Source organism: Dromaius novaehollandiae, chromosome 1 (assembly GCF_036370855.1).
Source record: "Dromaius novaehollandiae isolate bDroNov1 chromosome 1, bDroNov1.hap1, whole genome shotgun sequence".
In the NCBI taxonomy this organism is placed as follows: Eukaryota; Metazoa; Chordata; class Aves; order Casuariiformes; family Dromaiidae; genus Dromaius; species Dromaius novaehollandiae.
In genome coordinates this window covers 48,752,582-48,765,355 of record NC_088098.1, presented here as the reverse complement: position 1 = coordinate 48,765,355, position 12,774 = coordinate 48,752,582, and the positions used below count along the sequence as shown (strand labels likewise).

Genomic DNA, 12,774 nt, shown 5'->3' with positions numbered 1-12,774 from the left:
TTATTTTTCATTTTACAGCTAGGAAAATTGAGATACAGGAATGTTGCTAGTTGGCTAAGATGACACTGGAAGTTTGTAGCAAGCCAAAAATAGAACCCATGTCTTATAGGACCTGTTTTTAGGTTTTTAAGTTTTAACTGTACTATGGTATTTTTTATTTGCTTGTTTCCTGTGTAATTTTCTGTTTCCTTCTCTGCTTTGGAGGGATTTAAATATTGTGGTGAAAGAAGGAAAATATGTCCAGGAAAAAATTGGTGTTTAAGATGAGCTTATGTAAGAAGCAATGAAGAATATTTTATTTTAAAAATGGTTGAAATTGCAGATGAAATAACAGAATTCTTTAATATTGCAGGGGATTTAAGAAACAAGAAATACAAAAATATGGTTATCTAGGTTATTTCATTCTGTTCTTGTTTCTAAGGTTTTCTTCTGTTTTTCAAATATGCAAAAAATAGTGTACAGTTTGGGGATGAAAAGACAGGCATTTTTAAGAAAACTATGTAAAATCCAAGGTTTATATTTGAAGTTGCATTTTATTTTTAAATATGGAAAGATGACTGAACTGTGAAGACCTTCAATTTAACATCAAAAGAAAAATGGTTAACTGAATCTATTTTTATTGCATGGCATAGATGTTACTGACAGTAACATCAGTTGTCTTTTTAGTTCGGATAGATATGTTCCTTCAAGGTAGGGACAGATGTTCTGTATTAATTTACTGTTTTTCACATTCAGACTTGTGAGCTAAAAGCTCTCCATTAGAAAGATTATGTGAAAAATGGAGAAGGTGAGGTAGTTTCTACGGCTCTATTCTAATAGAAGAAGCTCTATTCTAACAGAAATCTGAGTATTTCAGAGTCAAAGCAGAATTTGCTATCTAATGTCTATAGTTTTGAGCTCCTGGAAAAGAACTTGTACTGAGAGTTTGGGGGTGCTCTTCCAAAAGAGTCCACTTACTTTATTGGCTAACATGTAGCTACCTGTACCTAATATCTAGGACCTAAGTCTCATATTTAATCATTATTGGCGGTATTTATCCAGAAGTTTGTATCCTATATGCAAGAATAAGAGGCTGGGGAGCATTTGTAGCTCACACCTCCAGCAGAAGGGGAGGCATCAAGCAGAAAAAGCGTGGCTACTCACCACATGTCTCTCAACTACAGCCCCGGCTATAAAGCTGCACCACAGGAACTGGGATATTGCCTCAGATCACATGAGGCAGTAACAGCCTAAGCAGACTGGTAGGAAGAACCCAAATCAGTCCTCCCTGCCCAGCAGCAACCCAGATCTAGGGTAAGTGGGTAGAAATGGACTGAAAACTGACTGGTTTTCAAAGATCTCCATCACAGCAGTCCAAAGAAGGAGGGCTTCAGCTGGTTAAGAGAGAAACATAGCTGTATTATTATTATTATTATTATTATTATTAGTCTTTTTTCATCAGAGAAAAATTTGCAAAGTATGGCTCTCTGTGCAACAGGCATGAGGTAAAGCACTGGACTGCGATGCAGGAGGGAGGGTTGCACTCTTGGCTCTGCCACTGGCTCAACGGGACAGCTTTGGTGACTTGACGTGACCCTGAGCAATTCGTCTCCCTTCCTTCAGGGTCTGTGTACGGACAGTGGGACTGCAGCACGCCCCTTCTTGTAAAAGCTCATTGAGGGCTGTTTACAGGGTGTGTTGACCTGGGGCAGGGGGTCACTGCTGGTGCTGATGATGCTCTGCCTTCCTGGAAGAACATCGTTTCAGGATGGCTCATGCTTTTCTGGAAATCCTCATGCAAAGAATTTTCAGAAAGAGCAAAAGAAATATAATAATGCAAAAGATAATATAATATTCTTGTTCTAATAAGAATTGATACTTCCAATTTCTGCTTCTATATAAAAAAACTTCTTTGAAATTTCACTCTCCATCTCTGAAGATCTTGTTTTTGAAGAAGGATCTGCAGTTGTTCCTGTCTGTAAGACAAGCTCTTCCCAGAGTTTTGGGAACATTCAGGAAAGCATCATCTACTAAGACTACACAACTGCTCTCCCACAGTCCTAATACATTTGGAGCAATGATTATAAAAGGGGCCAAACAGCCCCATTCATCCAATTTCATTTGTTTCTTTTGGCAGTTGCACCTTTAAAGATTACTTAGCATGCCAAGAATGATTTTCTGGGATTTGGTCCAAAATTCTGCTAATTTCTGGAGATAAACTGAATTATAGTTAGTGAGATATTGCTAGATAATTTGCATCAAAGGGAGTGAGGTCTGCTGCTGTTTCTTTCTTTCACTTCTGCGCTTCTTTGGAACTGAAGTGCCAGGAGACGGGTGCAATTTCCCAAGACTCAGCCCTATGCTGAGACACAGTGGTGGAAGAGGAGGGGGGATAAGCACATAGATAATGTTCAGTAACTCTTCTTCCCTCCATGCCCCAGATCTGTAGCAGAGAAGTGCAAGAGTGAGCGAGCCTTGCAGGAGATAGGTGGAGAAGGCAGCAGCAGAAAGGTCCATGCCTAAAAGTGATCAGGAGTCATCAGCTCCCTGCTCTCAGGTGTGACCAGACCGTCAGGGGCTGGTGGTTACCTAACCAGGGCCCTGCCTTGATTTTTTCTAGGCTTCTGTCTATCGTTGTCATTCTCTCCTGGATTCCCAACCTCCATAAAGTGCAGTGGCTAAAACTGGACATTGCCTCCATTGCCCCACTCACTAGTGGCTGTGTGTGGCACAAAAATTCCTTCCCATGTCTTACAATATGTTACTGTTATTACGTGTATCCTTTCTATTTAGAAAAAGGGGATTCAGTAAAGGGCCACCAAGATGGTCAGGGGCTGGAGCACTTGCCCTCTGAGGAGAGGCTGAGGGAAGAACAGGGCTGGCTGGAGAAGAGACAGCTTCAGGTACATATATTGACACAAGATAGGCTCCCCATGAGGGCAGTCAAGCAGTGGAGCAAGTTGCCCAGAGCATCTGGGCAGTCTCCATCCTTGGAGGTTTTGAGACACGGCTGGATGAAGCCCTGAGCAACCTGGTCACAGCTGACCCTGCTTTGAGCAGGAGGTTGGGCTAAAGACCTTCTGAGGTCCCTTCCAACCTGAATTATCCTTGATTTAAATATTTGCAAGGCTTGGGGACTCCATATTTAATTTATAGTATACTGAAACTTCCAGATCTTTTTGTGTCCTCTACCCCACATTAAATTGCTCTGGTAGCTTATTTGCTATTTTCTTTGTGTATTTATTCTTAGTTTCCCAAGCAATACTCTTGTCTTACTGAATTTCATCTCACTGATTTTTACAGTTCGTCAGCTCCATTTTCAATTCTTACCCAGTTCTGGAAAGTTCTTGAATTCTGGTTCATCGCCAGAGTTAGCTCTCATGCAAGCCACCATATAGAACAGCTCCTTGCAGATTCCCTTGGCATATTCCAGTCCAGTTGTGCTTAAATACTGATAATTATTCTTTGAATGTATATTTAAACTTCTTGTGCAATCACTGCATTTTGATTCAAGCTAGTTTGCTTATGATAATGTCATGTGATGCCCATCAGAAGTCTTGCAATCAGTGTCTAAGTCCTACTGTGCTGCTGCTTATCTACTAGGCCAGCTTTCCAGCAAAGGAAGGAAATTTGATTTGAGATGATTCATACTGGACAGCCTTATTATAAACATCTTGAATTTTTCTTGGCCTATAGAAGCTCTGCAGGGTAACTCATTGCAGGCAAGATCATTCTTTTTCCTCCTTGTTAGCCTCAGTTTTTTCTATGTGTGTGTAAATACAGCTATGTTTGAAAATATGGAGAGAGAGGCAGACACAGATTTATGCACATATTCCTATATATTTACTTCATGAATCCAAGAGCAATGTCAGAAGGTCTCATAGGCCACAAGGATGAGGGGACAGTGAATCTGGATTAAAAAAAAAGAAATTCTAGTAACTTTCTGGTCCTTGCAGTTAGGCTAGCTGTAATTTTCAGAATCTTCCTTTTCTCCCATCTTAAATATTCTTTTGGCCCTTCTTTCATGCTTTCAGTTATTTTCCATGAGTTTTCAAAGATAACACCTGCTGGTTTAGATTATTTTTTGACATTTTCTTATGTGCCATAGAGTGAAATCCATTGAGCTCTGCTCAGTACATCCGGATTACATTACACCTGCTTGTTCTTTCTGCATCTTCTGTTCAGATATTCTTTTCTGTTGCTTTCATTCTTTCTTTTCCTTTAAAATTAGATTACCAAGATCAATCTTATTAGTTTGTGATAACTTTCAGTACAGTTACTTTCTGTGTTCAGATTATTAACAAGTTCTTTCCTGTCTACAAGGATTAAGTCTACAGTGAGTTCTCCTCAGGTAATTTTGTTCACCTTTTTGAAACACTAAGTTGTCTCCAACATAGCCCACAGCTGTGAAGACCTGTATATGTCTTGTCCTATGGCTTTTTCAGTAAATGTGCGAGTAATTAAAAAGAGTTAAAGCAGATGGGAACGTGCAAACACTTTGTAATAGGATTGGCTACTGCCTTTACAATAGATGTCTGAAATAATTATGCTCTATTGTCTTCTATCACAGAGGAAGTTAGCAGGAACAATATGAAATATTATTTCTTATATGAACATATTTTCTCCTGAAATCAAGGAGGTCAAGTTAAATAAACAGGAGGAGTAAAAATTTCCTTTAACAACTCTTTTAAGAGACAACCGTAAAATGATTAGGAGGCTATGTCAGAACTGTGATTGCTGGGAAAGGAAGGGAAATGGTGAGTGGAGAGAGGCTGAGGGAGCCTTACCGCCCTGCCTTTACCAGTGTTAACCAGCCACGTGTACCATGGGCTGCACATGGTAGGAGCTGTGCAGGCCATTTGGGTCCTCCCTTCCTTGGCCCCTCCTGTCCGTCAGACTTTCGTCCTCCAGGGAATATGCTGGGGAGTGTTTTATGCGGGGGATATCGATAGCTATTGAATGTGAATATGGTATCACAAAAATGTGCATATACAGGCTTGTTGAAATGTTGTTCTTAGCATTTATCTTTTGGGGAGGAACAAGATCAGTGCACGTTTAATACTAATCAGACAGTAGCTGATGCTATTTTTTTGCCTGTCCTTTACCGTATTCTATAGGAAAATCTTTGTTAAGTTCTCTTTTTCACAGAGCCTTTCGTGTCAGTGGTATTACGTACCTGAGTGTATTTCTGTTTGTTATGGTGTAAGTGCATGCACAGATTTAATTCTTTTCCTTCTTTTTGAGGCCATATGTTTTGGGAGTTGAAAATTAGGAGTGTTTGAAATCTAATCCCAACTCTCCCTCCCACTGCCTATTTTCTGGCCTCAGATACTCACTTAACCTTTTTCCATTTCTTGGTTTCTTTCTCTTCAGCACAGGGCATGCAATACTAAGTATTTCTCAGGGGGCTTTCATAATTCATTAAAAAATTTCAACACTTTGAAGATATAAAATATATATACAGTAAATGCTAAATATTTTTATAGAGGTGCAAGGAAAAGGTTGGTTTCTAAATTTAAATTCATTACCTTCTCTAAAAGTAATGCTGCTTCCATACTGCATTTCAGTTTCTTAGTCATTCAGACATTAATGAGTGCAAAACTGAGTAATGAGTTGTGAACTACTGTTCATCTGAATGGGCATTCATACAGTCACATGAAATTCTCTCTCAGTCTTGGCTGGTCCTCTTCACTACATCGAGTCACCTGTATTTAAAAAAAGTTTAGCATAATCCCAGATCCAAACCTCTAATTCTGAGGATAGGTCTGAGTTGTGGAAGCAGTTCGCTTCAACAGCCCTTCGAGCAGAGACCTGGACCCAAACTTTGCCTCTCGCAGGTGAGTGCTCCAAACATCTGCTTTTATGCACTCTTCTTTCTCCAAAGAATTAAAAAGGAGAAGAAGGGCTTTGCTTGATTTTAAAAAAGAGTTAAGGGCAGCCTATATTCTGCTGCTTTAGCCTGTGAAAGAGGAAGGCGAAAGACATAGGTTTGAATTCCCTCAGTCAGAGACGAGCATCAAATTCGGAGCTTGCTGTAAGCGTGCTAACCCATGAGCTTTTGTATGGCAGAAGATGAGGTGGGGACAAAGAGGCAAGGTGGATACAGTCAGCATGTGTAAAAAAGGATGGAGTCCCTGCCCTTCTATTAAAATGGAGCAATTTAAAGCTTGCATACATGCTTATTGCAGTGCCGTGTTACCTCTTCCTGAGTAAGCACCAAACCAACCGATAGGTGCATGCCGTGTATTTATGCATTTACATACTGCAGCAAGGTCGGGCGGCGAGCACAGCATCGCCGTGCCGGTGCAGCAGCTGTGCTGCTCTGAAGCGCGGGCAGCGCTGCCTTGGCAGTCCTGCACTCCTTTCTGCTGCACAGAAACCCCTCAAGGCAGCTAGCAAGCGACACGGGGATGATGTGACCGAGACCCCACTCTGCTGCCGAAAGGCAAGCCCTCAGAAGGGGCAGGATTTAAGGCTACATCTCTGTCTTCTCAATTTTGAGATGGTCAGAGCCAACTGTACAATGTGATGGTATCAGGGCAACCTCATGCCAGCTCTGTTCGGCTCCTGGGAGAAATAAAACCTACATTAGCAGGCGGTGTCATGTGAACTTAGCTTATCCCTTTCAAGGCCACAGCAAGTGTGTCCAAGTAGCACTGCAGTGTGCCTGTTGGCTACCAGATGCTTGGGGTTGTTGCACCTGGTGTGGAAATGGCTCCACATTTGCATTTTGCTGGAAAACCTGAGGTGCCACCTCCAGCTGTGCATTCCCGCTCAGGAACCAGGCACACAAATATCAGCATGGCAGTGACGGGCAATGCTGGGGCATGCGGAACTCTGCTTGCCGTACACGCACGGAAAAGAAAGGCAGCTAGTGCCAAGAAGTGAGATGTCTTCATGAAGGTGCAGCAGAAGTAAGCTGGAGTGGGGTTTGCTACTGGCCTTGCACTGCGCGTGCATTTATCACATGGGGGAGGACCGTTTTGTAGCAAGCTGCAGAGGATGAGGTAGAGGACAGAAAAGCGAAGGCAATACTTTCATTAGGTAACGCTATCAAAATGTAACGCCATGCACACCACCGAGGAGGTGCAAATAACACAGCAAACAAAAATGAGAAAAGAGAAGAAATGAGAAAGGAGAAGAAAGTAACCAGATACAGGAAAGTTTAAGACTTAATGAAGCTGGCAGGGAAGGGATGTGTGTGTGTGCACGTGCATTTCAGCTCGTAAAGGAAATAAGGGACAATTCACAACATTAGCTGGCCCCCAGCCTGCCTGGCAGTGCTCGCTAGTCAATCCAGAGGACGCCAGCCTACCCTGACAGTAAGCAGGACAGTTACCTGCTCTGTCACCAGCCAGGAAGCCAGGCTGCAGACCACAAAAGGTAAGAGCAAGCCTCGTATTTCTGAAAAGAATTGCGCTTCTCTGGGTTATCTGTTTTGAACATCAATGCTGAATTCCTGCTGCTGATAATGACCACCGGCAATGAACACTCTCCTTTTGTTAAATTACTGATATATTAATTGCTAGCTATTCTGGATGCTGCAATTGCATTTTTCATGTGTGTTTAGTGCCTTCTGTTGCTGCCTGCCTAAGATACTGTGGGCAGCTCTTACGTCTGATGCTTTGTTTTAGTTGCCTGGCTACTGTAAAATGTTATCTTAGCTTTTGCTGCGGTGTCACAGATGCTTTCTTGATGACTGTCCAAACAAGGAAGTATGTAAAAGATGATGGTGAATGCTGTGCCTGTCTAGTTCTGCTGCTTTTGCTAGACCTTACTTTGCTTTGCTACTACAAACTATCTGCAAAATAGTGTAGAAGGTAGACTGAAACCCTTCAGTTACAAAGTGGGGCCCTGGTCAATACCACAGGTAAAATTATCTATATCTTTGTATGCAAAGGAACTGTTGTTTGAAGGAGGTAGTGGGCGACTGCTTCGCTTAATTGCAATGCATTCCATTCTGGTGATTGTTACTGTGAAAATTGATTTTTCCTGTTGATTATCCTGCCAGACTTTTCCCTCCCCTCTCCACGTGAACCAAACCACTGCCAGCAGAGTGAGACTCAAAACTCAAAACTTAACTGGGATGTTGACTCGAAACCTCTTCCCTGCCAAAAACTAAAAGTAACCAATATTTCTTCTGCTCTCTACATATTCTGTTTATGCCTGCGTAACTTTATCTCTTGACTTCACCAGCACTTCTGATTAAATTGTTTTCTTGTACTCACAGTATGAAACCTCTTCTAAAGTCTCTGGATAAGCTATGTTTCCTTCCAGCCAGAACAACAATATTTTGTCAGCAAATAAATAAAAACTTATTCTTAACAGCTGCTTTACTTCTTTTTCTTAATGTCAATGCATTCCTTTTCTTAATTATTCTTGCCTTTTGGCAGTCATGGTGCACTAATATTTGCAAGATGAGATACAGTTTTCTGTTTATATTAGCAGTCCTCTGTCTGTGAGATATGGACCAACCAGAATGCAGGATATCCTTTCTCTTCGATCCATCAGGTTCATAATGTAAGATACAGTGATAAATGGCTATGTTGTCACTCTATGGATGTACAGTCTGTTGCCATGGTGTTATCTACGGGTGTCATGTTGTTGAAATTACAAAATAGTTTGTAATGTCTGCTCTCTTTTGGGATTATATGTACATGCATCCATGTATCGTGGCATGTGATGAGCATATGTTGGCCGTGTGCTGCACCCCCAGGAAAGGAGGGGATTTTCCGTGGCCGCCTTGCTCAGTGGGGGCTTTGACTTCTGTTCCCGATTTTTGTGTTTGCTCACTATTTCAAAGCGAGAAACAGTGTAAACAGCTTGGTTTGCACAGTTTCAGCCCCACAATGTGTCGTGCAGCCCCTTCTGTGTTAATCTTGTAGACTTTGTCTAACTGAGGAACATGCCATGTTTGCAAAGGCAGGGAGGCATTTGGGGGGAATTAGAGGTAACCCCAATGGTGCTCTGCAAATTCATAACTTGTGTGACAAAGTTACGTGTGCTGTTCACGTGAGAGCAAAGCTGCTTATCTGTATTGCACCATGATAAGAACTCCATCAATAGCTACGTTTCTCTAGGCATAGTGCTTAAGCAGGTCTGTAAATACCTTTTAATATAGGACATAGAACTGCCTTCGTGGATTATCTCTTTTGGAGAGGCCATTTTTGTCTACTGAGCTTTAGAATCTGTTAAAATGTTAAGTACACCATGAGCCCGTTTCCATTATTTCGAAAAACAAAGCTGTGAGGAGCTAAGAAAATTTCTCTCATAATAGTAGGAATTAAAAAAAGAAGCAAAGATTTAGGATTTGGCTGGTCCATAGAACACTGAAAATTCTTACAGGGAGAAAATTATTAATTTTTTCAGCCAAAAGCATTGCATCTATGCGTGCTCCAATTTGTTGTTGTCATGGTAACTAATGCATGTTACCATAACTAGGCATGAGGCTTTAACAGGTGCAAAGTTGTAAGATGTAGCCCTCGTTAAAAATTGCATACGTTCAAGCCACTCAAAACCAGGCCTATCTTTTGTATGTCGTGGAGGTTTTTTAACTTGATGTTTTTATAAAAAGATTAGGAACGTGTTAGATTTTATGAAAGTTGTACTGCGATTACTTCTTACATCTGCCTGCCTCTGCATCCAGATGCCTTTAACGTCAGTCACATGCAGCTCTCCGAGAGGGAGATGAATTAAGCTGGCATATGTGCAACAGCTCTAAAAATGACCTAATACGCTGCTTCCGTAGGTCAATTAACATCAAATGTCTGACACTTTTCTAGAGCATTGTCCATTTTAGAGGTTATGAAGCATTGCAAGAACATAAGATATTGGTCTTCAACGCTATGACTGTTATGATTAAAAATTGTCTTTGTGAAAGGATTGAACCTTTTCCATTCTGACTCTTGGTTTGTAATGTAAATTCTTTATCTTCAAAATGTAGAGCAAAAAAGCTTTTTTTCTCGGGGTGCTTTAGGCCAGAGGGAGGAAAAACACTGGTTAAAGGTGATGGGGAAGTTAGAATACTACAACGCAGGCAGCATAGCAAAAACTGCATGACAAATTGCACAGCTATCTGATGAGCTGTAAAGTTAGGTGAGGAATAAATTTCTCTCTTGCCTTTCCACTTCATCTGATAGATAAAAGCTCCCTATGTATTCTATGTCATAATAAATACATAAGCTTAAATGTTTGATTATTTCTTATAATTTCAAATAGAATATTCAATACAGAAAATCTTTATCATATCATATGTATTTTTAAAAACTAAACCAAACATCGTACTTGGTCCTATACTGCAGTTTACAGGCATTTCCATAGTGCTTGAAAGTGCTCTAGATATTTCTGATATTTCTGAATCTCCATATATCAACCAGGAGTTAGTTCCAAATGAGTTCCTCAGATTTGAAACTCCTAATAATTCATATTTTTCTACCCCAGACTTAACTGTCCTCTCAAGTCTTTTCTAGCTCAAGGAGATGTTCCTACCACTTTTTATTTTAATGGGAGTTAATTGCTATCATCACACCCCCATAATTTTCCTAAATCTCAGCATTTCAGTATCTGACTAGAGTGACTCAGCTGAAGAGCTCTGTTTTTCCTTTAGAGGCTTTAGGCCTGGATTTATGAAAGTATTTAGGTATCTAAATCTTGTTTAAATACTTTTCTTCCCCTTCCAAAAAAAAATTGGATGGGGAATATGTAATAGGAATTAGACTTCTAAATATCTTCATGGATCTGGGCTTTGGATCCTTCTCTGCTATAATTCAGATTAAACAGGTAATGAATACTGGCAATAGCAGGGTTTGGAAATGTGAGGAGTTCTGTAAGAAACAAGCAAAAGGAAATGAGACCAGAAACCACTTCTATTGAATATTAAAAAGCACTTACAATATAATTACAAAATAGATTTTTATGACTCTGTATATCACGTCTCCTCCTTCATCCATCGTAATAATCTATACCTACGATTTTTAATTCTTATGCAGCTTTTGTTAAAAACTGCTCCCTCTACAAGACACACTGAAATACATGAAAGGGCTTCAGCTGCAACTGCCAGATACAGAAATTCTGTATCTCTACATTCCTTTAATCTCAGCTGTGTTGTGTGTTTAGATCATCCTAGAGAGACATATAATAATCTTATCAATTCTGTTTTGTTTAATCTAAAAAGAATACAGTCTTTACTTGGATGATTTATATATTAATAGAGTAATTAATGAATACAAATGAATGGTCTCTGCACAATCCCTCTCTGACTGTGTCATATTCTAGCTTTATTAGTCTGGCTGAAGATTACTTCTCATTTCCTTATGATTATTGCTTCCTAGCTCCTTTATAAAACAGAGCCAATATGAGAGGTGATTGCTGTTTCTCTTGCTGCTGCTCTCTGTTTGCAGACAGAACCGATGCAGTTCTTCATGTTTTAAAACCCTGCTATTAATATCTTTCATGCAGAAGTGAGTCAAACTGTAGAATGATGTATTCATTTTATTCCTTATGTCCCCCTCTTAATTTGTCTGTACTGCACATTTTCCACGTGTGAGGAAAGTCATCCATAAAGCAACGCAACAGAAAGGTGTGGAGCACTACCCAGAGTCACTTTTGCTGTAGAAATTATGCTCCTAGCTCACAGAGACCCTTGGGCTTCCAAGGTGGGAAGACCAGTGGTCAAAAGATGTACTTTTCTAGCTTCTTTATCCTGAATTTACTCCTCTTCCATTGCAATATCCTTTTGCTAAATAGTTGGGATGTACCTCCTGAGATCAGTTTCCTTACACAGGATGTACAGAAGTATATCTTTATTAGGAAAAGTCTATTTCAAGTGTTCTGTTAGCGAGGGCCCTCAAACGGTTTACAACAGGCAGCTGAGCGTGCTGTGAGAAGATGTAATGGGTGCATTTCAACTTCTCTTGTAGTTGAATATAAACTCCACTAATTAGGATTCATATCCTTATCCCTTTTAATATGATTACATCCATATTTGATAAGGAGAACTGCTTCTTGAAAAAATTGGATTCTTACTTCAGATTAAATATAATGAAAGGCTTTATAAATTAGTGGTCAAAAGGTTTCATTTCTGTGGACACAGAATGCCAAAAATTGGAGCAATTGCTGCTGCTGCTTTCCTTCCAAAATTTGAGGTTGAAGTCGTATCTATAGCATATAGACAACTTAACTAGGCAAAGCCAAAATTAAAATATTGCATAATTTGTAGATGTGCTAATAGTGTCAACATTAAGTAGGGTTGACTTGTTTTAAGATGTTCACTTGCTTGAAGTTACCATATTGGCAGGGTAATGTTGATGTTTCCAGATTTATCTCTTGCTTTTCATTGCAGAGTTGTGCAAATGTGTGTCATTTCATTATTTTGTGACACATGAAAATGATGTACTTGTTATGTTTACTCTGTCCTGGTTTAATTAGTAGGATGTGATAGTCTGCCAGACTTTTGAATGTCTTCGATAAGAATTTTTTCATGTGTTCTTGATGCTTAACTTTTTCTCACCTTAAAAATCTTAACTTCTAGCCATATTCTATGTGAAATACTGATGCTAGTTTCAACACAAATTTTAATAACATTACACACACAGAAAATACAGAGATATGTGCAGATAAAGGAAGTAGCGTAATCCAAATTGAAATAATCACATAGGAGAGTAAAACCATTTGAGGGAGGACAAGCAAGGGAGAAAGGAAGATCAGGAAAGAGAAATCTGATCCCCAAAAGGCAGAGTGGGAGGGCAAGGAGAAGTCTGAGATTGTCCAGACTCTGAGGAGGTAGGGGGGAGTGGG

At 40.1% G+C, this 12,774-nt stretch overlaps 1 protein-coding gene across 1 annotated transcript in view; it reads left to right on the top strand.

Annotated features, from left to right (window-relative positions):
- Positions 1-12,774, top strand: part of ANKS1B (ankyrin repeat and sterile alpha motif domain containing 1B) — a 434,784-nt gene that overhangs the window by 388,977 nt on the left and 33,033 nt on the right. Inside the window, exon 20 of the mRNA XM_026123167.2 lies at positions 8,425-8,499. Within this exon, the coding sequence (XP_025978952.1) occupies positions 8,425-8,499 (75 nt within the window). The remainder of the gene's footprint in view (positions 1-8,424; positions 8,500-12,774) is intronic.